The 22269-nt window shown below is 48.7% G+C and overlaps 5 protein-coding genes and 1 non-coding gene across 6 annotated transcripts; 5 read left to right on the top strand and 1 right to left on the bottom strand.

Moving 5' to 3' along the window:
• Positions 1 to 836: 836 nt before the first annotated feature.
• DFJ58DRAFT_731251 (WD40-repeat-containing domain protein) lies at positions 837 to 5075 on the top strand (the record flags this gene model as incomplete). Its single annotated transcript, XM_041386015.1, has 19 exons — positions 837 to 1796; positions 1848 to 1874; positions 1934 to 1945; positions 1998 to 2069; positions 2152 to 2361; positions 2413 to 2487; positions 3194 to 3203; positions 3260 to 3439; positions 3505 to 3537; positions 3579 to 3607; positions 3660 to 3674; positions 3728 to 3766; positions 3822 to 3850; positions 3909 to 3922; positions 4168 to 4227; positions 4286 to 4420; positions 4471 to 4702; positions 4759 to 4816; positions 4872 to 5075. The coding sequence occupies 19 exons, from the start codon at positions 837 to 839 to the stop codon at positions 5073 to 5075; spliced, it is 2394 nt and encodes a 797-aa protein (XP_041240695.1).
• Positions 5076 to 7360: 2285 nt separating this feature from the next.
• DFJ58DRAFT_802844 (uncharacterized protein) lies at positions 7361 to 8518 on the top strand. The gene is made up of 4 exons (XM_041390946.1): positions 7361 to 7739; positions 7791 to 7888; positions 7942 to 8241; positions 8295 to 8518. Exons 2-4 carry the CDS (start codon positions 7859 to 7861, stop codon positions 8448 to 8450), a joined length of 486 nt encoding a protein of 161 aa, XP_041240694.1. The 5' UTR covers positions 7361 to 7739; positions 7791 to 7858; the 3' UTR covers positions 8451 to 8518.
• Positions 8519 to 10454: 1936 nt separating this feature from the next.
• DFJ58DRAFT_28666 (uncharacterized protein) lies at positions 10455 to 11610 on the top strand. The gene is made up of 6 exons (XM_041379679.1): positions 10455 to 10753; positions 10805 to 10831; positions 10889 to 10900; positions 10954 to 11041; positions 11094 to 11327; positions 11384 to 11610. Coding segments are annotated over exons 1-6 (492 nt in total). The 5' UTR covers positions 10455 to 10751; the 3' UTR covers positions 11513 to 11610.
• A 3122-nt stretch (positions 11611 to 14732) lies between these two features.
• Positions 14733 to 14804, top strand: DFJ58DRAFT_t118. The gene has a single exon. It is a non-coding gene; the product is annotated as a tRNA-Ser (tRNA).
• A 3265-nt stretch (positions 14805 to 18069) lies between these two features.
• Positions 18070 to 19091, top strand: DFJ58DRAFT_802821 (uncharacterized protein). The gene is made up of 2 exons (XM_041390945.1): positions 18070 to 18849; positions 18908 to 19091. Exons 1-2 carry the CDS (start codon positions 18299 to 18301, stop codon positions 18975 to 18977), a joined length of 621 nt encoding a protein of 206 aa, XP_041240692.1. The 5' UTR covers positions 18070 to 18298; the 3' UTR covers positions 18978 to 19091.
• A 1448-nt stretch (positions 19092 to 20539) lies between these two features.
• Positions 20540 to 21704, bottom strand: DFJ58DRAFT_915784 (uncharacterized protein; the record flags this gene model as incomplete). Its single annotated transcript, XM_041395449.1, has 2 exons — positions 20540 to 21617; positions 21676 to 21704. 2 exons carry the CDS (start codon positions 21702 to 21704, stop codon positions 20540 to 20542), a joined length of 1107 nt encoding a protein of 368 aa, XP_041240691.1.
• Between the last annotated feature and the right edge of the window lie 565 nt (positions 21705 to 22269).

Genomic DNA, 22269 nt, shown 5'->3' with positions numbered 1-22269 from the left:
GGCTAATTAGGCACCAAAAGTTGCGCAGGACATTGAAGACAAGTCGTTTTTGGAAGTACGTGACGCGGTTGTCAACCTCGTTAATGATAATAACACTGATATTCCAGGCTGATGCTACGTACCCACTACTATGCTCAGGATATAAAGCATTGGGCCAGCCGTCTTCCTACCGTGTCTCCCATTCTTAATAATTGTGATTCAAGATCCCCCTTTCATGTATCTCGCACAAATAATACGTTTTATTCACCTCGAGGGCAGAGAGGAGTCAGTCGACAACTTATTCTACATACGTCGTAGTACTCTTGGAGAGCTCATCGACTTCGAAATGAAAAGATGACTACTAACCACCAATCGGGAACATGCCTCACAGTCCTCCAAATCCAGTTCAAATTAGACGGGCTGCGGAACACAGGAATAAAGCATGGCACTCTGTCAAATGTCGGCATGGGAAATGATGGTGGAAGATGCACGTCGCTGCAGTATCGTACCTGGGCGTTTCATCTGCACAGCAGGTGCCGTGAACCTGTAGAGACGAAGATAACGGACGGAATACGCGCCTTAGTAGACAACTTGAACGATCATTTGGTCACCTTCTTGATTTCCAAACAAACATCAGCTATATCGACTATCAATCTGCACTCGATCATCAGTGGTGCTCGTCGAAGTTGTCTGAGCCGTGAGTAACACTCTTTCCCAAGAAAGGTCGACGTAAAGAAAGCTTAAAGCCTACTTGCTTACTGGTATCTTGTATCCTCGTACAGATCTAACAGCGAACACACACCCGTCCCGAAGCCGTCAGGATCAATTTCCTTGATCGAGATCCCCGAACGTCCACCATGTCTTCTCCTATTGCTATGATAAAAAAGACGTCAGCAGTAACGCCACGAAAGACGATGCGAGGCCATACCGGGCGAGTAGAAGGCGTTGCGCACCTGCCAGGTGGACAGCGCATCATCACATGTTCTTTCGACGGTTCACTTCGAATATGGGACCTAGAAAGCGGTACGCAGATAGGTGACGAGTGGCGAGATGAAGGGGATGAGGCAGGAGTAAGGACGATGGCATTGTCTCCAGATGGCAAGACCGTTGCCAGCGGAAGCCAGGATGGGACAGTGACGTTGTGGGATGTCGAGACGGAGGAGGTTGTCGTCAAATGGAAAGGGCACTCCGAGTTCGTGAAGTCGGTATGCTGGAGTCCAAATGGCGAGCGAGTGGTGAGTGGATCCTGGGACGGGACAGTAAGAGTATGGCATGTCGAGAGCGGAGAACACGTCCAGGGTTTGAATCCAATCAAGACAGGACACCAGCAAGTGTACGTGGTGAGTTACTCGCTAAAGACAACAAAGATCGCGACAGGAGGATACAATGAAGATGGAATCAAAATCTGGGATGCAGAGAGGGGCGAGCTACTCTCAACAATCAGAGACAAGTTCAAAGTGCCAGTTTGGAGCTTAACCTGGACATCGGATGAAAAGAAGCTTATCGCCGGGTTGAGGAATGGCTCGATTAGGATATTCGACACTGCCACATGGCACCAGATTGCCTTTCTTGACGGTCACCGAAACGACCGCCTCCTTGCGAGTACATCGTGGGATTGTACAGCACGTCTCTGGAATTTGGACACAAACCTCCAAATCGGACTACCTCTCCAACACGAAAACCACGTCGAGTGTGCGGCCTTTTCCACCAATGGAAAGCTGCTATTCACAGCTTGTGATGATCAAAACGCGTACGTGTGGGACATTCAAGCCATCCTCAGAACAACTGGCCTAGAAGACCTCCTATCCATACCTGATGTGAGTGTCAACTTGACTCCCACTCGCCATCTCATTCCCAATGGCTGTTAGGCACAAAAATCTGAACTTAAAAAGAAGGTATGTATCCTCTCATGGCTTTTCAAGAATGAAACACGCTTATATCCCACTTGTACAAGTCGTTATCAGGTGTACGTTGTACTTTTTATGACATTGACCTTAATTGTGACATTCACATTCTAGGCTAATGCTACACAACGTCCAGCTCCCCATCGCCTGCTAGGCTTTTTTGATGACGTGCAAGACCGTGGTCCTGTGCATGACCCCATCTCAATTTTCCTGTAGTTCTTGTTTCTTATTTATATTTTCTCGATTCTCTACTACCCAACGTCTTCAGCCCGATCCCAATCTACATCGCCGCCGTGGTGCTTTTGCACCCTCCTGGGGATCAAATCCACGTGTGCTTCTCACTCGCCTTCCCTTACTCTTCCGCCGTTCCCGACCCAACGTTGATGAACCAATTGAACTTCAGCAACGCCCAAGGCCCAGTACTTCCTCTCGTGGCAGTCCCCCCGTTGTCGAAGTTTCTGCACTAGATGACAAGAAGGTACGTTTTTTTTGGGGGGTGTGTGTGGTTCTCAATGGCTGGTGTCTCAAGTTTTCTCTACGGGCGCTGTATACTGCTCGGCGGCCGGAACGAGCTGGCGACAAGGCGAAACGCATCAAGAACCCCGTATGTTGGGCTCGTATTGTGCTATTTCTGTGCTGTGCATCTCCGTCCACCAATGACAGTCATTAATGGGCGTAGCGCATGGAGATGATCTGGGGAGAAGACCTGCTCAAGATTGTGTTCTGAATACTTGTATACAGCCAGTGTACTGGCTAAGATGGAATGTAAAGTAAGGATGTCCTATAATCATGTTTCTGTCGCTGTGCGCGAGGCATGTTAACGGTAGTTCCACGTTGAACGTTGAACGTTTGGTCGTTGACTCAATTAAGGTTGATAACGCAGTGTTCCGGTCAAGCGGCTGGAGTGTGCCACCGACCAGACCTATGTTTGAACAGCAAACGACAAGGATATTTTAGCATTGAGCATCCCTATGGAGATGCCAAGCTTCTTTGGAACTATGCGGGTGGGTGAGTTATCACAATTCAGAGTCCTGGGATATGGACGCTGCTGAGGCTCGTAGATCAGGTTTTACATCAGTTTGAAGAACAAGTCAGGATTCATGTGGTTATAACAGCACGCCGAGTCTTCTTTTACATGTCCTCTCAGCGCTGTTTTTAATCTAGGGATGGCGTTGTATCTTCACCAGATATCAATCACGAATTCTCAAGTAGGATGTCTCTGGCTGTGCAAACTGATGCACCACACTAATACCATGTTGCAAATTGATGATTCAGCACTCACCATTTCTGGCATCCTTATGATACGAAAGTCCGATAGCCGTGCGTAAGAAGATACGCATGCATGTTGAAATTCTTCTATCTCTTACGGTGCTCAGGTATCAGCCCGCGCAACTCCTTTACGACCAACATCTACGTTGGTGGTGTATCATCTAGCACGAACGTCATCGCCACACGTCCACCAAGTTCGCCTCTCATCCCCAATATGACCATAATATCAAATGATTCCACTGCGTGGCCGGTCATCAATGCATATCGCTTCCGCAGCTATTTTTTTGGTTCGTGGAGAGCAGCCAGATGTTGAAGCTGACGTCTCAACTTAACCTTGACTCTGGTTTCGCAGTTGCCGCTCTTGTTGGAGTTGCGTATGACTGGGGTGAGCATGATAATATTGAAGAACTGCTGATATCCTACAAGTATCTTCAGCACTTACATTCGGACAAGAGGTATGTTGACGCGATGACCGGAGCAGCCATTTCGCTAAGAAAGGTTTTATAGGTCGAACTGATCTGGGTGAGTGGAGTCTTACGTCAGAGGAACACGCATGAAAGTATACTCAATTCCAGAGACAACGCTGGTCCCTGATGACAATTCTGTATCTCAGCGTGTGTAGCTTACCTGTCACCATTGTCATGTTGTGCTGACTTGAAAGTGTCCTAGGTGCGCTACCTTGGAATCTTATTTACTGCGTATGTTCAGAAGTCTAAACAATCAGTGTTGTGCTAATCGTTTATCTCTCATAATCAGCCTGGACATGCTGAGTATGTCTCCTTAGTACATTCACTTCTTCTGACGAACGGCATACAGGCAGTGTTCCGACCGTCTCGCTAACAGATACAGTCAGTTTTCTGCACAAATGCTTGCTATCCCCCTCCAATTAATTGTGGTGCCCTGTAGGAGTGGGTGCGGTCCTTTACTAACTTCTTGGTTTATTAATGACTGCCACAGATGTGAGTCTGTTTGGAGTGTGTGCTACCCAAGGCTGATCAATTACTGGATTCCTCAGGCTGGATTTCGTTCGTCGTATGGAATTGGACGACTGTTTTGGTATTTGCAATGTTGTGGGGTACGCTTGACACTTGCGAGACCTCAGTGATATTGACTTGACTGAAATATGGCGCAAGTCATCATCATCACTCGGTTACATGCCATGTATCAAGGATCCAGAAAGATCCTGATATTTCTCATTGTCACCGCCCTGGCTGAGAAAATTTTCAATGTAGTGGTCGCCATAATGGCAACGATGTATACTTCAGGAGGTACGCTCAATTTTGGATCACAAGATATGCATCACATTGATGAATACCAGAGGAATTCATTCTTTCCGGCACCTATCAGTGTTCGATTAGCTACCTGGGAGATATCCCACTTCTGAGTCCCATTAGTTGGATACTCGGCACCGTGTGGGAGGTCCTCGCACTATCTCTCGCAATATGGATTGCTGTCAAACACCTCCGTGAACGGCGACGACATTCGGCACGAGGGATTATCGAGGACTGTTTCACGGTGTTGATTCAAACTCACGTGCTTTACTTTCTGAGGTGAGTTTATGCTGTGAATATGGTCCCCATTACCACTGAAGGATCGGACATGTCAGCTTTGTAGCTGTTTCTTGCTTCCACCTCATTATTAACCTGTCTCCAACACTCTTAGCGGTATGTCAATCTTTCACTGACCTCTGCATGCGACCACGATTCATCATTTCTGTAGGACCAAAATTCCCTGGAAACTCAGATTTATTATGGCTTGATTCAGATTTCAGCGGTCGTGCAGATGTTTGTGCTAGGACCACGCCTGATCCTTGGGGTTCGAGAATATCACGCTAAGCTCGTGGCCGATTCCGACGCAGCAACTGGCATGACCTCAATCGCTTTCCAGGAGCGGGTGTATATATCGACTGGCAATGGTGTATAGCACGGGAGATACTCGATGGAACTACTTAAAGGCTGTCTAGTGCCCTGCAGGAAGCAGCAGGTGAGTTCGCTTTTGTTCAGTCCCGCCTTTGCCTTGGTATTGATTTAGGTTATGTGGTGTTGTGCAGTGGACCCTTGTAAAGGACATATGGGTCTGGGGAATGTCTTTCGTCGTAGTATTTATTCAAGTGCACGTGAGTAGCTATGGGTTCTGACAGTCTTTTGAACGATGCACGAGAGGTGGGGATGCACGAACTGGTGATGAACCCAAGTTCAGTTAATTCATGCATATCTCTCCATACAAACCTTTTGTCAAATGTTTGTGGTAACGTAGTGCCAGTCGATATTTTCTCTGGACACTCATTCGACCCCACGCACTACAACACAAATCATGGGTGGAGTTTCAAATTGGCTGGGTATGGCGCATCCCCACTAGTTCGCCGAAAGTTGTATTTTCTTAAAAACGGTTAGCGATTATGCATCATGGCGTAGCCAACGCCTTCTTTTGGGGGAAGAAAAAGAGCCATCTGGTATTGACAAGTATTGGTTAAGCATGGGGCAAGCAGAGATAAGACACGCTGTCTGCATATATTACTTGTCCGAAGACATTCCTCGTTGTGTGATAGAGCGATAAAACTTACCCAATCCTGAAAGACAAACCCAACGACATCCGAGCGAGGCACCTCTGCAGTAGAGCTTGTCTGCCGTGATACGGTACACGTCCCACAAAAGCTGAGGCGAGGAAAGAATAGAGCCAGATCACTCCTGGAATGTCATAACACGCAGGAGTGAGCGATTCCTGCATACATCGCCCTGACATTGTCAAGACCCAAAAATGCTTCATACATGTCTATGGACATCGTATGTATAAGAGCTGGTAGGACAATAGATATGTTTGTCAACGTATCGGCAGCAGACTCTGCAAAAGAATGACAATCCACAACTCGTGTATGCTTGAACTTTGCAGGATAGCGCAGTGCGTGACTGCATAAAATGTGGCTGCTCACCGTTGGACCACCAATCGAAGTTTTCTGTGTGATACAGAGAAGCGTGCAACACCGTGTTCCGAGTAGGGGTGCGATAGACACGCTGGTAGAAAATGTGTTGAAAGCGGAGACGTACGGGACCATTTGAAGGGCCGGATAAAGATAGGGAGATGCACGTGGCGCTTCGTCTGCGCAGTATTGTGAAGCTGTGGAGAGAACACGAGGATAGCGAATACGCACCTTAATAGGCAACTTAAACCAACACTTGCGCAGCCCTCTGGACCCCAAAGCAAACATCTACTATCTCAACTACCAGCCCGCCTCTCTCGTTCTTGCGTGAGCGATACACTGATTGTTTTACGTAGGAAACATTGAAGCGAGAAAAAGATAGGGCCACTTATATACCGGTATTGAGGGATATCTCCTGGATACGTCGCCCTGAAGCTGTCCTGTGAGGATTGAATCCCCCTGGATAGGACCTCTCGTGAGCAACCCCTCCAGGCACTTCTATTGACATCAACTGAAATGAAAAACAGATAGGCCAGTGAACACATCCACGGATCTATACCCCCGCAAGACAGCTCATTCCAATCGAAAGGTCCAGCGAACTGCTCTCGCGCATACAGGCCACGAGTCTCTTGATTGAGATCCCCGAGCGCCCACCATGTCTTCTCCTGCTGCTAAGACGAAAAAGACGTCAGAAGTAACCCCATACAAGACGATGCGACATACCTGGCGTATATTGGGTGTTGCACACCTGCCTGGCGGGCAGTGCATTATGACATGTTCATGGGACGGTTCACTTCAGCTATGGGACCTAGAGAGCGGTGCACCGATAGGTGACGAGTGGCGAGATGAAGGGGATGAGGCGGGGATTTGTGACTATGGCATTGTCTCCGAATGGCAAGACTCTTGCAAGCGGAAGTAATGACGGAACAGTGAGGTTGTGGGACATTGAGACGGGAAAGGTCATTGCCAAATGGAAAGAGCACACTCGAGCTGTGACGTCAGTGTGCTGGAGTCCAGATGGTGAGCGAGTGGTGAGCGGATCCGAAGATCGAACGGCGAGAGTGTGGGATGTGGAGAGCAGAAAACCCATTCAGGGTTTGAATCCAATCAGGACAGGACACATCGACATGGTGCACGCGGTGAGTTACTCGCCCGAGGCAACAATGATTGCAACAGGAGAACTTGAAATCAAAATCTGGGATGCAAAGACGAGCAAGCTGCTCAATACAATCGAAGTTGATGGAGACTTCGAAGATGATTCGGAATACTTCGGCGATCCCAACCTGGCTTTGAGCTTAACCTGGACATCAGACGAAAAGAAGCTTATCGCCGGGTTGGGGAATGGTTCGATTAGGATATTCGACACTGCCACATGGCACCAGATCGCCGATCTGGAGGGTCATGAAAGGCTTGTCTACTCCCTCACTTTATTTCGGAACAACCGCCTCCTTGCGAGTACATCTTGGGATGATACAGCACGTCTCTGGAATCTCGACACGAACCTCCAAGTTGGACCACCTCTCCAACACGAACAATACGTCAATTGTGGGGCCTTTTCCGCTGATGGAAAGCTGTTATCCACAGGTGGTGAGGATGAAAACGCGTACGTGTGGGACGTTCAAGCCATCCTCAAAGCAGCTGGCCTAGAAGACCTTCTGTCTATACCTAATGTGAGTATCAACTTCACTCCCACTCGTTATCTCATTCCTAATGGCTCTTAGGCACAAAAATCTGAACTGAAAAAGAAGGTATGCATCATCTCATGGCTTTTCAAGAATGAAACACGCTAATGTCCCACTCCCACAAGTTGTTATCAAGTGTATGTTACGCCATTCTCTAACCTTGACACTGATTGTGACATCGTCATTCCAGGCTAATGCTACCCGACGTCCACCCATCCGTCCAGTCCCCCGTCAAGTGCCAACAGGCTTTTTCGATAACGTGCAAGATCGTAATCCTCCTTCTGTACATCGCCGCCGCCGTGATTTTGCACCCTCCTGGGGATCACGTCCACTTGCGCTCCTCGCTCGCATTCCCTCGCTCTTCCGCCGTTCCCGACCCAACGTCGATGAACCAATTGAACTTCAGCAACGCCCAGGGCCCCCAGGGCCAACTAACTCCTCTCATTGCAGTCCTCATGTCGTCGATGTTGCCGCAGTGGTAGACAGGGAGGTGCGCCTTTCTTGCGTGTATTGTAATTACTGGGTCCGATGATTTCTGTGCAGGTCATATTTGTTGCTCGTCGGCCCGAGACTGCTAGTGAAAAGGCCAAGCGCATTAGGAACCCAAAACCGTGGGTTCGCGTGGTGTTGTTTCTCTGCTGCGTGTCTCCTGGTACCGATGACGGTCCTGGCACCAACGAGACACATCGCGGAGCATAGACAGATACTTTTATCGAGTGTAGTGTGATGTTGCTTTTGCTACCATATTATGACCAGATATTCATTCGTGATTCTATTCTAACCTGTCTGTCAAGGGATACCACCTGTCATGAACACATTAAATGCCTACGACAAACAGTACTATTAGAGCAGAACGACGGGTCTGGCATCTATTTCTTTCCCGAAGACTCTGATACTCTTCGTTGCGTGATCAAATGCAACAACTGAGGCCTTGCCACATGAATGCTGCCTCAGGTATTCAACAGCCCCTCTCGTTCTTTGGTAGAGTTTGTCAGTACCGTGAGTGAGACTGTGGGTGCTTCCTAGAAAAGCCAAGGTGAGAAAAAGATGAGAAAAAACCAACGTCCTGGATCATCGTAACGATCTCCTGCGACATTTGGACGAATGTAGAAGTAAGCATTTGTCGCGATGGTGTCATGATCGAACAGCGCTTCATGTACATCTATGGATAAGAGTTGATGTGACGTGACAATAGGTAGGCTTGCTTGCTTACAGGCAATGATGGCCTCTGCAAGAGAACGATGACCCGCAATTCATATACATTTGGACTGACTTCGAGAAATATGTACAGCTTAGTACGTGAGTCTACAAATGCGGCCACCTACCATCAATGCACCACCAATCGATGTCGTATACAAGCGTGTGTCTTTCGAGTAGGGTCCGACATAGATAGGCTGGAAGGGAGCACGTATGAAGAGAGCGGAGATGGTTCGGTTCGGTTCAAGCGCTCAAGGTCCAAATAGAGACAGGAAGACGCACGTGGCGCAGTCATGGTCTGAGGGCGCTTCGTCTATGAGCTGTGGAGAACACGAGGGCAACGCACGCACCTTATCAAACGCCTTAAGGCTTAAACCAACACCTGTGCAACTCTCTCGGCTCCAAAACAAAAATCCACTGCATCAGCCACCAGCCCATCCCTCTCATTCTCGCGTGGAGTGAATCAGTATCTAGTTGTTCGAAGTAGGGCTTGCTGTGAGTTACTACATGCTGTGCGAAAAAAGGAGGAACTTTATTTACTGAGCGCTGTCAAGGATCTTCGTGGAGACCTCTTGCAAGTTTCCAAAGACCAGGAGCGAAATCGTCCTGCATACATATCGTCCCGAAATTTTCCTGTGTCTCTATTGTTCTCGTAAGCAATGCCGCCTGTACAGCTATTGACACGCATTCAGTGAAAACAGATAGGCCTGTGAACTCACACACAATATATATCCCGCTGGCCAACCCATTCTAATCCAAATATCCGACGAGCTGCTCTCGCGCATGCAGGCCACGATTCCCTTGAACGAGATCCTCCAAGCGCCCACCATGTCTTCTCCTGCTGCTGAGATGAAAAAGATGTCAGCAATAACTCCCCGCAAGACGATGCGGGGCCATACCGAGTGGGTAGGCGGCGTTGCGCACCTGCCCGGTGGGCAGCGCATTATCACATGTTCGGCTGACGGCTCACTTCGAATATGGGACCTAGAGAGCGGTGCGCAGATAGGTGACGAGTGGCGAGATGAAGGGGATGAGGAACCAATAAGGACGATGGCATTGTCTCCAAATGGTAAGACTGTTGCTAGCGGAAGCCAGGACGGGACTGTGAGGTTGTGGGACATTGAAACGGGGAAGGTTGTCGTCAAATGGAATGGCACACTGAAATGGTGAAGTCGGTGTGCTTGGTGGGCAAGTTGTGAGTGGATCATTGACGGGACGGCAAGAGTGTGGGATGTGTCAAGCGGAGAACCTGTTCAGGGTTTGAATCCGATCAAAACGGGAAACGAGTCGGTGTACGCGGTGAGTTACTCACCCAAGGCAACAATGATTGCGACAGGAGGATTCAAGGAAAATGCAATCAAAATCTGGGATGCAAAGACAGGCAAGCTGCTCAACACCGTGACAGTCGGAGATCGTTACGTCACTTGGAGCTTAACCTGGACATCGGACGAAAAGAAGCTTATCTCCGGGTCAGGGAAAGGCCTGATCGAGATATTTGACACTGCCACATGGCACCAGATTGCCGTTCTTGAGGGTCATGAAAGGCTTGTCTACTCCCTCACTTATTTCCGAACGACCGCCTCCTTGCGAGTGCATCATGGGATAACACAGCGCGTCTCTGGAATCTCGACACCAACCTCCAAGTTGGACCACCTCTTCAACACGAAGAGAAGGTCGAGTGTGCAACCTTGTCCGCTGATGGAAAGCTGCTATGCACAGCTGGTTCGGATGAGAACGCGTACGTGTGGGACATTCAAGCCATCTTCAAAACAGCTGGCCTTGAAAACCTCCTGACCATACCTAATGTGAGTGCCAACTTGACTCACACTCGCGATCTCATTCCCAATGAATGTCAGGCACAACAATCCGAACTCAAAAAGAAGGTATGTATCCCTGTCGCTTTTCAACAATGAAAAACACTTACGTCTCACTCGCGCAAGTCGTTATCAGGTGTATGTTGCACCCTTTTCTGACCTTGACACTGATTGTAACATCGACATTCCAGGCTAATGCTACACGACGTCCGCCCATCCATCCAGTCCCCCGTCGATTGCCAGCAGGCTTTTTTCGATGACGTGCAAGGCCGTAATCCTGTGCGTTACCACCATTTACCTGCAATACTTCTTCTGATTTTCATATTTTCAGTCCTCCACTACCCGCCATCTCCATTCTGATCCCTCTCTACATCGCCGCCGCCGCACTTTTACACTATCCTGGGGATCGCGTCCATGTGCGCTCCTCGCTCGCCTACCCCAATTCTTCCGCCGTTCCCAACCCAATGCCGATGAACCGATCGAACTTCAGCAACGCCCAGGACCTAGCACTTCCTCTCATCGCAGTCCTCCTGTCGTTGAAGTTCCTGCACTCGATGACAAGAAGGTATGTTCTTTTTTGGGTGTGTATTCAGTGGATGGTGTCTCAAGCTTTCTTCACAGGCACTGTATGTTGCTCCGCCGCGGGAACGAGCTAGCGACAAGGCTAAACACATCAAGAACCTAAAGTGGTGGGCCCGTGTTGTGTTATTTATCTGCTGCGTGTCTCCGTCTACCGATGACGGTCACTGATGGCGTTAGAATATGCACCATCACATTCATTTTGATATCCTCCTTTTGTAATGTCTCAGTATTTTCCGCCAACTTGACTAACAATCATTGACGCCTCGCATTCTAATTCGTCTGTGAAATGATAGGTCAATTTGCACATCAGTTGGTCAGGACTGTTTCCACGCTGCATCCAAAGAGTCATTTAATGTTGCTGTCCATCACGTGAAAGGACGATAACCAGAAGCAGAAAATTCTGGACGAACGTGTCAGCGAATTCAATTTGGACCAGATGCCCACAACTTTCGAGGTGGAAATAAGAAAGTGCTATTACGCGATAGGGAGCATGGATTGAGCATAGGGCAAGCAGAAATAAGAGATGTTGTCGGTATCTATCGCTTGCCTGAAGACTCCAATACTTTTGCCCAGTCCTGAATGCCAAAATAAACGACGTCACAGCATCCAACGGGCCTTCTCATTTTCAGCAAAGCTTGTCTGTGTCATGAGTGATACAGTGTAAAATCCACAAAGATAAGATCATACCGGTGTCCTGGATCGTCTTGAACGATCTCCCGCGACATTTGGAGGAATATAGGAGCAAGCACTTGTCCTGATGATGACAGGATCGAACAATGCATCATACACGTCTATGGATAAGAGTTGATGTGACGTAACAATAGATAGACTTGCGTACTTACCGGCAATGGCCTCTGCAAGAGAAGGACAACCCGCAATTCGTGTACACTTAGACGAACTTCTAGCAATATGGGTAGACGGTTTAGTACGCAAGTCTTAAAGATACAACTGCTCACCGTTGCGCCATCAATCGATGTCGTATATGGAGAAGTGTGCGTCCTTCGAGTAGGGTCCGACATAGATAGTCTAGAAGGGAGCACATATGAAGAAAACGGATCGGTCCAACCGCTCAAGGTCCAAATAGAGACAGGAAGATGCACGTGGTGTAATTGTGGAACACGAGGATAACGCATGGAATACATATCTTATCATATGCCCTAAGCCCATATCTGTGCAACACTCTCAACTCCAAAAAAAACATCCACTGTCTCGGCTACAAGCCCGTCCCTCTCGTTCCTGCGGATTGAATCTATGTCTGCTCGCTGTGAGTAACATGCTGAGCGAAAAGGGTGAAGGAAGAAAACTTTACTTACTGAGCGCTGTCAAGGATCTTCGTGGAGACCTCTTGCAAGTTTTCAAGGACCAGCAGCGAAATCGTCTTGTACAATCCCAAAGTTTTCCTGCGTCTCTGACGTTCTCGTAAGTAAGGTCGCATGCACATTTATTGACACGCATTGAAAACAGACAGGCCTACGAATTCACCCACAATCTATACCCCCGCAAAACAACCTTTCGAATCCAAAGATCCAGCGAGCTGCTCTCGCGCATATAGCCCACGATTCATTTGATTGAGATCCCCGAGCGCCCACTATGTCTTCTCCACTTGCTGAGATAAAGAAAACGTCAGAATTGACGCCCCGCAAGACGATGCGAGGCCATACCAGGATCATAGAAGGCGTTGCGCACCTACCCGGAGGGCAGCGCATTATCACATGTTCGTATGACGGCTCACTTCGACTATGGGACCTAGAGAGCGGTGCACAGATAGGTGACGACTGGCGAGATAAAGGGGATGAGGCACCGATAAGGACGATGGCATTGTCTCCAGATGGCAAGACTATTGCCAGCGGAAGCGATGACAAGAAAGTGAGGTTGTGGGATGTTGAAACCAGAAAGGTCATTGCCAAATGGGAGGGGCACACACGTGCTTTGAAGTCGGTGTGCTGGAGTCCGAATGGCGAGCGAGTGCTGAGTGGAGACGGGGACGGCACAACAAGAGTGTGGGATGCGAAGAGCGGCAAACTCGTCCACATCAAGATGGGACCATTTGAAGGCCACCATATAGTGTGTGCGGTGAGTTACTCACCCAAGGCAACAATGATTGCGACAGCAGGAGAAATCGGCATAAACAACATCAAAATCAAAATCTGGGATGCAGAGACGTCAGACGAACTTTCAGTAATCACTGGTACTGGCACACAGGTGGTATACTGGGATGATCAACCGGATATCTACGACTCTAACGAACAAAAGAATGTGTGGAGCTTAACCATGAAAAGAAGCTTATTGCTGGGTTGCATTCGGGCCCGATTAGGATATTCAACACTGCCACATGGCAGTTGATCGCCACTCTGAGGGGTCACACAAATCTCGTCCGGTCCCTCACTGTATTTCCAAATGACCGCCTTCTTGCGAGTACGTCATGGGATGGTACAGCACGTCTATGGAATCTTGACACAAAACTCCAAATTGGACCACCTCTCCAACACAAAGGCAACGTCTATTGTGCGGCCTTTTCCACCGATGGAAAGTTGCTATCCACGGGTGATGATGAAAACGCGTATGTGTGGGACGTTCAGGCCATCCTCAAAGCAACTGGCCTAGAAAATCTCCTGTCCATACCTGACAGCGTTAGTGCTGTCATGTCACCCATGACAATGCTGATATCATTGTGACTAGGTACCAAACGTTGAACCAAAACAAAAGACATATACATCATCTGACTCGTCAAGCATAGGGCACAAAGACAAGTCATTTTTGGAGGTACGTGATGCTTTTGTTAACCTCGTCCGTCGTGGTAATAACGTCGACATTCCAGACTGACACTGCGCGAGGTTCCAAAGGGTTTTGACCACATCAGGGACGCAGATGAACTCTCACCAGGGTTTTTCATGACCCCGAAGCCAATGCTAGTGAAAAGGCCAGACGCATGAGGAACCCCATCTGTGGGTTCGCGTGGTATTATTTCTTTGTTGTGTCTCTCCCGGTACGGACAACGCTTATCATAGTACGTAGGCGATTCATCTCGTGGCATTCCACATATCTCTTTCATTCAATTGTAACCCTATCTCATCGTCCCGTATCCTGCGTTCATCATATCGACCTTCGTGTATGTATCCTATCCTAATCAAGGCATCTTGAAGGCCGGAAAGAGATGGCGCAGGGTTGAGATCTGAGACGACGAAACCTGTGTATCCGTCCATAACCTAAGACATCATTTTCTCACTTATCGTCTCTTGTGAAGGAAAGATTAACTCTATAACGCTGAGGGCTATGTCATACCTATTCACGAGCGATCTGCATCGTTGCGGCCTTGATATATCTCCCAGATACCTTTGTTGGAATATGATGTAATCCACACATTGGATGCAGTGAGGGAAACTGTAACGGCTGGATAGTCTAGTGGTTAAGACGTCCCCCCGGAGTTGGGAAGGCCTAGGTTCAAATCCTGGTCCTGCCATGATTTTGGTGTTCAATAACCTTGCCTTTGCTCGGGCGTTTCAGCATGGATGGAACACACCTTGGTAGACAACTTAACGAATGCTCGGGTGTCAGGAAGCTCGTAAGTAGCCAACAAGTCCTCATAGAAAGAAAGAAATATATAACATTCCACTACCAAATCAAGGATGCGACTACGGAGCATTCGGGCGGAAGCATGTAGCGCTCTCCGTCCCATTCGTGGATCGCCCAAGAGAAGAGTTGCGAGTTGAGGGTGAGCGTGCGATGGCCCGGCCCCGACTTGAAAGGGGGCGGTGAGGCGGGAAAAAAAAATCACTTGTTAGATATTGCACTTACTGCATGCAAACTAAAAGCATCTCATCTTCGCAGGATGGCGCATCTAAAATGGCCGGCGAGGACGGCGGACTGTGGAGGTATGCCTCGCATTAGGACATTCGCGCATGCAGAGATGCGCCAGGGACACCGGGGGTCCCCTCCAGTAGTACTCTCGATAGGACATAAACTTGGATTTTTTCAAAGACAAATTATTCGACAAACTAGTAATACTCTTGGAGGGCTCAGCGTCTTCGAAATGAAAAGATGACTATCAGCTACGAACCAGAAACACGAGACAGGGTAGGCACCCTTGTGTGCTACCTCACCGTCCGCCGAATCCAGTTTGAAATAGACTGGCTAGCAGAACACGGAAATGAAGTACGGCACTCTGTCAAATGTTGACATAAACCGCCAAGTTCAAGGCAGAAAATGCACACGGCACCAGTATCGACGTGCCTGGGCGCTTCATCTGCGCAGCAACTGTTGTGAACCTGTGGAGACGAAAATATCGGTTGGAACACGCACCTTAGTAGACAACTTGAATGACCTCTCAGAAAAAATTCCTGAGTTCCAAACTTTCGCTGTCTCAGCTATCAATCTGCACCTCTCGTTCGTCAATGGTACTCATCTGTGTCTGGGTCTTCTGAGCCGTGAGTCACACTGTTTCCCAGGAAAGGTCGAGATAAGGAAAGCTACAAGTCTACTCACTGACTAGTATCATGTATCCTCGTACAGATCCAACAGCGAACATACACCCGTCCCGAAGCCGTCAGGATCGGTTACTTTGAAACAAGTTAGACCGTGAGTAATGTCCTATGCTTGTCTATCGATGAGAGTTGATGTCAAAGCAGATATGCCAATGAACTCGCCTACAATCTACACCCGCGCAAGACAACCCATTCTAATCCAAAATCCAGCGAGCTGCTCCCGTACATATAACCCACGATTTCCTTCGTTGAGATCCACGAACGTTGGCTATGTCTTCCGCCGCTGCTAAGACGAAAAAGACGTCAGTAGTAACGCCTCGTAAGACAATGCGAGGACATACCAAGCAGGTAGTGGGCGTTGCGCACCTGCCAAACGGGCAGCGCATCATCACGTGTTCTTTCGACGGCTCACTTCGACTATGGGGCCTAGAGAGCGGTGCACAAATAAGCGACGAGTGGCGAGATGAAGGGGATGAGGCGGGAGTATTAACCATGGCGTTATCTCCAAACGGCAGAATTGTTGCCAGCGGAAGCCAGGACGGGACAGTAAGGTTGTGGGACGCTGAGACGGGGAAGGTCATTGCCAAGTGGAAAGCGCACACTCAAACCGTAGAGTCAGTGTGCTGGAATCCAGATGGTGAGCAAGTGGTGAGCGGATCCTTCGACGGGACGACAAGAGTGTGGCATGTCGAGAGCGGAGAACCCATCCAGGGTTTGAATCCAATAGAGACAGGGCACCAGCACGTGTACGCGGTGAGCTACTCACCCAACGCAACAAAGATTGCAACTTGCGGACGTGATGGAATCAAAATTTGGGATGCAAAAACAGGCGAATGGCTCTCCACAATCAAATTCCATCGATCGCGACCAGTTTGGAGCTTAACCTGGACATCGGACGAAAAGAAACTTATCTCCGGGTCGAGGAATGGCTTGATTAGGATATTTGACACTGTCACATGGCAGCAGATCGCCGTCCTGGAGGGTCACACACAGGGCGTCAAGTCCATCACTTTATTTCCAAACGACCGCCTCCTTGCGAGTACATCTTGGGATGGAACAGCACGTCTCTGGAATTTGGACGCAAACCTTCAAGTCGGACCGCCTCTCCAACACGAAAAGGACGTCCAGTGTGCAGCCTTTTCCGCTGATGGAAAACTGCTATCCACAGGTTGTGAGGATAAAAATGCGTACATATGGGACATTCAAGCCATCCTCAAAACAGCTAGCTTAGAAAATCTCCTGTCCATACCTGATGTGAGTGCCAACTTAACACCCACTCGCCATCTCATTGATCTCAATGGCGGTTAGGCACAAAAACCTGAACTGACGAAGAGGGTATGTATCATCTTGTGACTTTTCACGAATGAAACATACTTACGTCCCACTTGCACAAGCCGTTACCAGATGTATGTTGCACCTTTTTATGATCATTACATTGATTGTGACATTGTCATTCTAGGCTAATGCTATGCGATGCTCCGCCATCCGTCCAGCCCCCCGTCAAGTGCCATCAGACTTCTCTCATGAAGTGCAAGACCGTGGCCCTGTGCGATACCACCGTCTCATTTTCCCTCCTCGCCCTGACTTCTATGTTCTTAGTCGCTTATTTCTAACTATCTCCATCCTGATCCCTCTCTACATCGCCGCCGCAGTGCCTTTGCACCCTCCTGGGGATCAGATACACGTGCGCTCCTCACTCGCCTTCCCTCACTCTTCCGGCTTTCCCAACCCAACACCGATGAACCAATCGAACCTAACCCACGCCCAGGACCTAGTACCCCCTCTTGTCACAGTCCTCCTGTCGAAATTCCTGCGCTAGATCCCGGGAAGGTACGTCCTTTCAGGGATGCATTCTCAATGGCTGGTGTCTCAAGTTTTATCTACAGGAACTGCATGTTGCTTGGCGGCCGGAGGAACGAGCTAACGACAAGGCGAAACGCATCAAGAACCCCGCATTGTGGGCTCGTGTTGTGCTGTTTCTCTGCTGTGCATCTCCGTCCACCAACGACCGTCATTAATGGGTGTGGCGCATGGACAAACTATTTTTTGTCCTAGTGTCCTGGTTTTTTATATAGAAAATCCTTGATTATTGTCCGTTGGAGCCAAGGGCTGTGGTTGTATGATACTTCCCAAGTACACTAAAGTACTCGCCCTGAATGTATCTTGTCTGTGTATAGTGTCTAGTTCCTCTGTTTTGCTACGATGTTGTTGTGTGTCGTTCGCTACACCATCAGACCTCTCAACATCCTAACTTGTCTGTCGATTTTGCACAGCTGATGAGTGTTATGTAACCTAGATCCAGGGGACCTCGGTGCAGCAAGAACTTTCGTACCAACTTGAATCAGTATATTTCGGACGCGCTGGGCCCGACACTGGCATTCAGACGAGGCCTGTCAGCCGACTATTGCCCACAAATTTCGATCATCAGACTTAGGACTGGCCAGCGTAGGCCGCAGCCACATGTCTTTTTTCGATGTTGACGGCGACCAAAGTTGAGTACACCCATCCACCGCACTTTTACCCAGGCGACCCTGTACTCCCTCGGAGACAAGGAACAATGTTGACGAAACCAGTTTTATCAAGGTACCCGGGCCAACGCTCTTCCAAATTCCTCTTCCTCGTCAACCGTGTCACACGTGTCCCTTGCACCTCGTCCAACACTCGCTCGATGAAGAGAATCAGTCTCGAACTCTCCACACTACCCCTTGACGGAAAGTACCACAAATCAGTGATATTTATCCTCTTTATCGTTGTCGCCCTTTTTCACTTTCATCATAACGCGCCCTCCTGTATGACCTTGGGTTTTGACTGCATAGCAGAAAATAACGTGTCTGTCACGAATCACGATCAGAAACGAAGTGACGTCCCGTTGGCTCCATTACACACACCAAGAGAGATCCATGAACTGGCCTTCGAGGTCAACGTTAGACGAACAGATTCAACCTGCGTGTTTGTACAGTTTTGGGTTTTCGTTGCCAACGTACAGGCAGGTCAATCCTTTGGTGGCTCCCTGGCCATACTAAGGCGCGCAGATGTTGAATTCTGGTCGCACAGCGACCTGCTCATACTCTCTACATCATAGGCACAAACCAAGCCACTGCAGCAATCTTGCTTTGTTTTGCAAGTATGTGTCTCGGCCTGATATGCACTGACAGACATAGATGCTGCTAAAGCAACGACGACGGCGAGGAGGGAGAACGCATTTTCTGTGCGAGGTGATATGAAATCTTCTGAAGGGGATCTCGAATGATATCCCTGAGGATGGGGGAACACTATCAATGAACAACGACCCGCTTTTATATCCTGCATATACTTATGGGCACGATTCTGATCGATTTGGCAGAATTGTCATTGCTGTCAGATGACAGAAATTTCGGTAGAACCTCCAGGAGCGTATTCAATTGGTTACGACCATTTCATAACCTGCCGTTACTGTAATCGTATTGTGTTAGGGGTATAGTTCATGATATGTGAGTTCTCCCGCATGAACTACTGATTTGAACCATCTCTGAATCCGTCCCTTCGCAGCGCTCCATTTTTTGCAATCCAGAAATCCAAATTGGCTCACTTATGCTGGTGTACGTCGGGTAAAACTCTTGACTCTCTGTTGGTTTCTGGAATCTGGTAGCGACTCTCAGTCATTCGACCAAGATTCTCGCCAAACTCCGCCATGCATCGAGGAACGCGAAATAATCCACATACTCACCCGTTCATACGACATTCGAGTGGCCCTAATTCTCGTACGAGAGTTTGCTCATTCCCAAATTTAAGACGGTGGATCCGTTCAGGATAAAGTCTTACAATTTCAAACTACACTTGGACTCGGACATGACGGAGCATCGGCGGACATTGCACTATCTGCTCGCTGACATGCAAATTTGGCAATTCATTCCAGCCAAGCCATTACTGATCATAGGAAGTAGCTTGTAGCCTGCAGGTTCTGCCTAAATTCGTGCCATTCAACAGCGATGACCATCCGTCCAAACCGATCGGAACTCCTGAGTTCTCCATCCAGGATTCAGCAACATGACTGACCCTTGCTCTATATAATTTAGCATTGCCATCAAACATGCGATTTTAACGACCAACCAGGTAGCAGCCAGAGCAGCGCGTCGTGACAGTGAGTTATGTTTCTGCTTGAGCTTTGGTGCCGTGTTTGATGGCGCAATACGTAGTTTGGAGTTGATCAATACGGCTGTTTCTGCATAAATTTTCAATCCTGCCTGCGCAGTGCATATTACGGTGGAACCTTTGAACATCTGAGACGCTCCATAGTAATATGAAATTGACTTGATAACATGACATACGAGTGACTACGTGGTATTGATTCCACATTGTACTAATCAACGCCATCTTCGAGCAAATAACGTTTGCACATCTGCTCGATCCATCGTCTCTGATAGACGACCTACCCACATACCTCGCGTAGGTGTTTTTGGTGAGAGAAGCTCAGTGCACTAGCTTGCAGTGGCGAATGATAGTAAGGCTTTAACTTTTCTGCAGGATGGTATTAAAATCGACTGCACTCAAAAGTCACCATCCCTATCGTAGCGCTTACACTCTGGTATCCAAGCTGATCATGGACTCGAATGACAAATAGATTTATTTTCATAGTTCATATACATATACATAATGATTTACGCGACATACATGCTTGAGTAGAACAGGACGAAGACCCTAGTATCTTCACAAACTATCCTCCGTCTGCACAGATTCAGCAATATTCCACCCGCCGAGACCAATCTGCCCCAATCTCCGGCACGATGCCAGTCGGATCACCCGCGTCAATGATGCGGTGGTAAGGGCCATCTGCCCGTGCATCCAGGGGACGACCCTGTGCTACCGCCATATGAATGAAGTAACTAAGCGTCTTCCTGAAGTGGCTTGGGTCCTCCATGTCAAAACGGATAGGCCGCAGCTGCTCTTGTGAAGGCTCATAGCAAGGAGCTACCGGATAACGATTGATCATTGTACTGATGACATTCAGGTCCTGCTCGTCCAAAAATTCATGGTAATTATTGTGAGGCCAGTAAGACTGTCCCTGGTCTGGAGCAGCAATACGTGGAATGGCGAGGTGAGATGGAACCCGCCGCAGGTTTGTACGTGAGTTGTGCGCAGAACGCGAGATCGGTGGATACGGCGAGTGGGTGGTAAGAACGGCGGAACAGGGGAGAGCAGGGGCAAGGGCGTACGAGCGACCAGCGCTCGACTTGGCGGGTATACAGTCCGCCTGTCTACTGCTCTCGACTACTGGGGCCTGGCCATCAGCTGTTTCCACCACATTCGCGACAGCTTGGTCATCGGTGGCCTCATGCCGCTGTTTGCGGGCAAGGGAAGGGTAGGCCGTGGCTGTGGGCCGCGAAAAGCACGTGACTGAAGGTGATTGCTGAATCGTTCGCTGTTTGCCTGCGACATGCTGATAGCGGCAGTTCTGCGGGGGCAGTTGGGGCCTGCTGTTCTTTGAGTTTAACGAAGTCGTTCTCAAGGCGCTGCGGGGGGGCCTCGGAGGTGGTGGTGGGGGATTGGGAAACTGATCCAACAAGTCCGCGCACGAGTCAAAGTGGTCGCGAGGTGGCGCAAGGTCTCGGAGATCTGGGTACCATTGCGCGCGATGGATGTCCAATATCCTCGGAGCTTGCCCAATGTAGACAATGTCCGAAGTTTTAAGGGTCTTGCCACGATACGCGGGTTTCAAAGGATCGGCGCGAGGGTCACGCGTGCTCCCTTGTGAAGAGAGTCCAAATGTCATCGATTTAGAATGCTTGAGCGACGGCGTGTCGTCGTCGTAGGACCTGAGCGGCATTGATTACTGTTATGTCAACTAATAGAACCTGAAAACGGTTGACTCACTTTTGGAACAATTTCTTGAAAGAATTCATGGCTGATATTTTGGAAAAAAAAACGGATGAACAGCTACGAAGATTGTGAAGAGGTCGACTGTCTGGAAATGTGGCGAATCTGTGTTGCAATATATATGGGCTGGGCTGTTGTGGACACATCATGGTCATCCACACCCACAACGACAAAGCCGTTCTTCAAAGTCCACAACCGATGCAAGCATTAGTGGATGCTTTGATTACCTTTGATGTCGCCCCATTTGTGTCACAAAGACACAATATGCACCAACCGACCCACTATCTGGCACGGATGCCACAGGCTAAATGAATGCATAGCACGACGTGTTCAATGTTTCCCAAGAGCTCATAGCTTGTGGACACGGAATAAGACTTACCGGAGATGATGACCAGAACAACGTGGCTCATATCTCGTGCAATAGATGGTCGACATAGTCCCATCGAAGATACAGACACATTTCATGCAGCGAATGGGCTAATAACCCATGATATCATGGTGCCCATTGAGACTCTTAGATACACCCCGTACAATGTTGGAAAGAGGCCCAAGAGGAGAGTCACGAAAGTTCTGCTGTTGATGAGACTATTG

Source organism: Suillus subalutaceus (assembly GCF_016647625.1).
Source record: "Suillus subalutaceus strain FC151 chromosome Unknown DFJ58scaffold_102, whole genome shotgun sequence".
In the NCBI taxonomy this organism is placed as follows: Eukaryota; Fungi; Basidiomycota; class Agaricomycetes; order Boletales; family Suillaceae; genus Suillus; species Suillus subalutaceus.
This window is presented reverse-complemented; position numbering and strand designations above follow the sequence as displayed.

What these genes read in the sequence shown, in the direction of transcription:
- DFJ58DRAFT_802821 (XM_041390945.1), top strand. Translation starts at nt 18,299, where the DNA reads ATGTTGACGGCGACCAAAGTTGAGTACACCCATCCACCGCACTTTTAC. An exon ending in GGCTCCCTGGCCATACTAAG is followed by an intron (nt 18,850 to 18,907) that starts GCGCGCAGATGT and finishes TCTACATCATAG; the next exon opens with GCACAAACCAAGCCACTGCA.
- DFJ58DRAFT_28666 (XM_041379679.1), top strand. An exon ending in ACGTGCAAGGCCGTAATCCT is followed by an intron (nt 11,042 to 11,093) that starts GTGCGTTACCAC and finishes TCATATTTTCAG; the next exon opens with TCCTCCACTACCCGCCATCT. An exon ending in CTGCACTCGATGACAAGAAG is followed by an intron (nt 11,328 to 11,383) that starts GTATGTTCTTTT and finishes CTTTCTTCACAG; the next exon opens with GCACTGTATGTTGCTCCGCC.
- DFJ58DRAFT_802844 (XM_041390946.1), top strand. Translation starts at nt 7,859, where the DNA reads ATGTCCCACTCCCACAAGTTGTTATCAAGT. An exon ending in CCCACAAGTTGTTATCAAGT is followed by an intron (nt 7,889 to 7,941) that starts GTATGTTACGCC and finishes TCGTCATTCCAG; the next exon opens with GCTAATGCTACCCGACGTCC. An exon ending in CCGCAGTGGTAGACAGGGAG is followed by an intron (nt 8,242 to 8,294) that starts GTGCGCCTTTCT and finishes ATTTCTGTGCAG; the next exon opens with GTCATATTTGTTGCTCGTCG.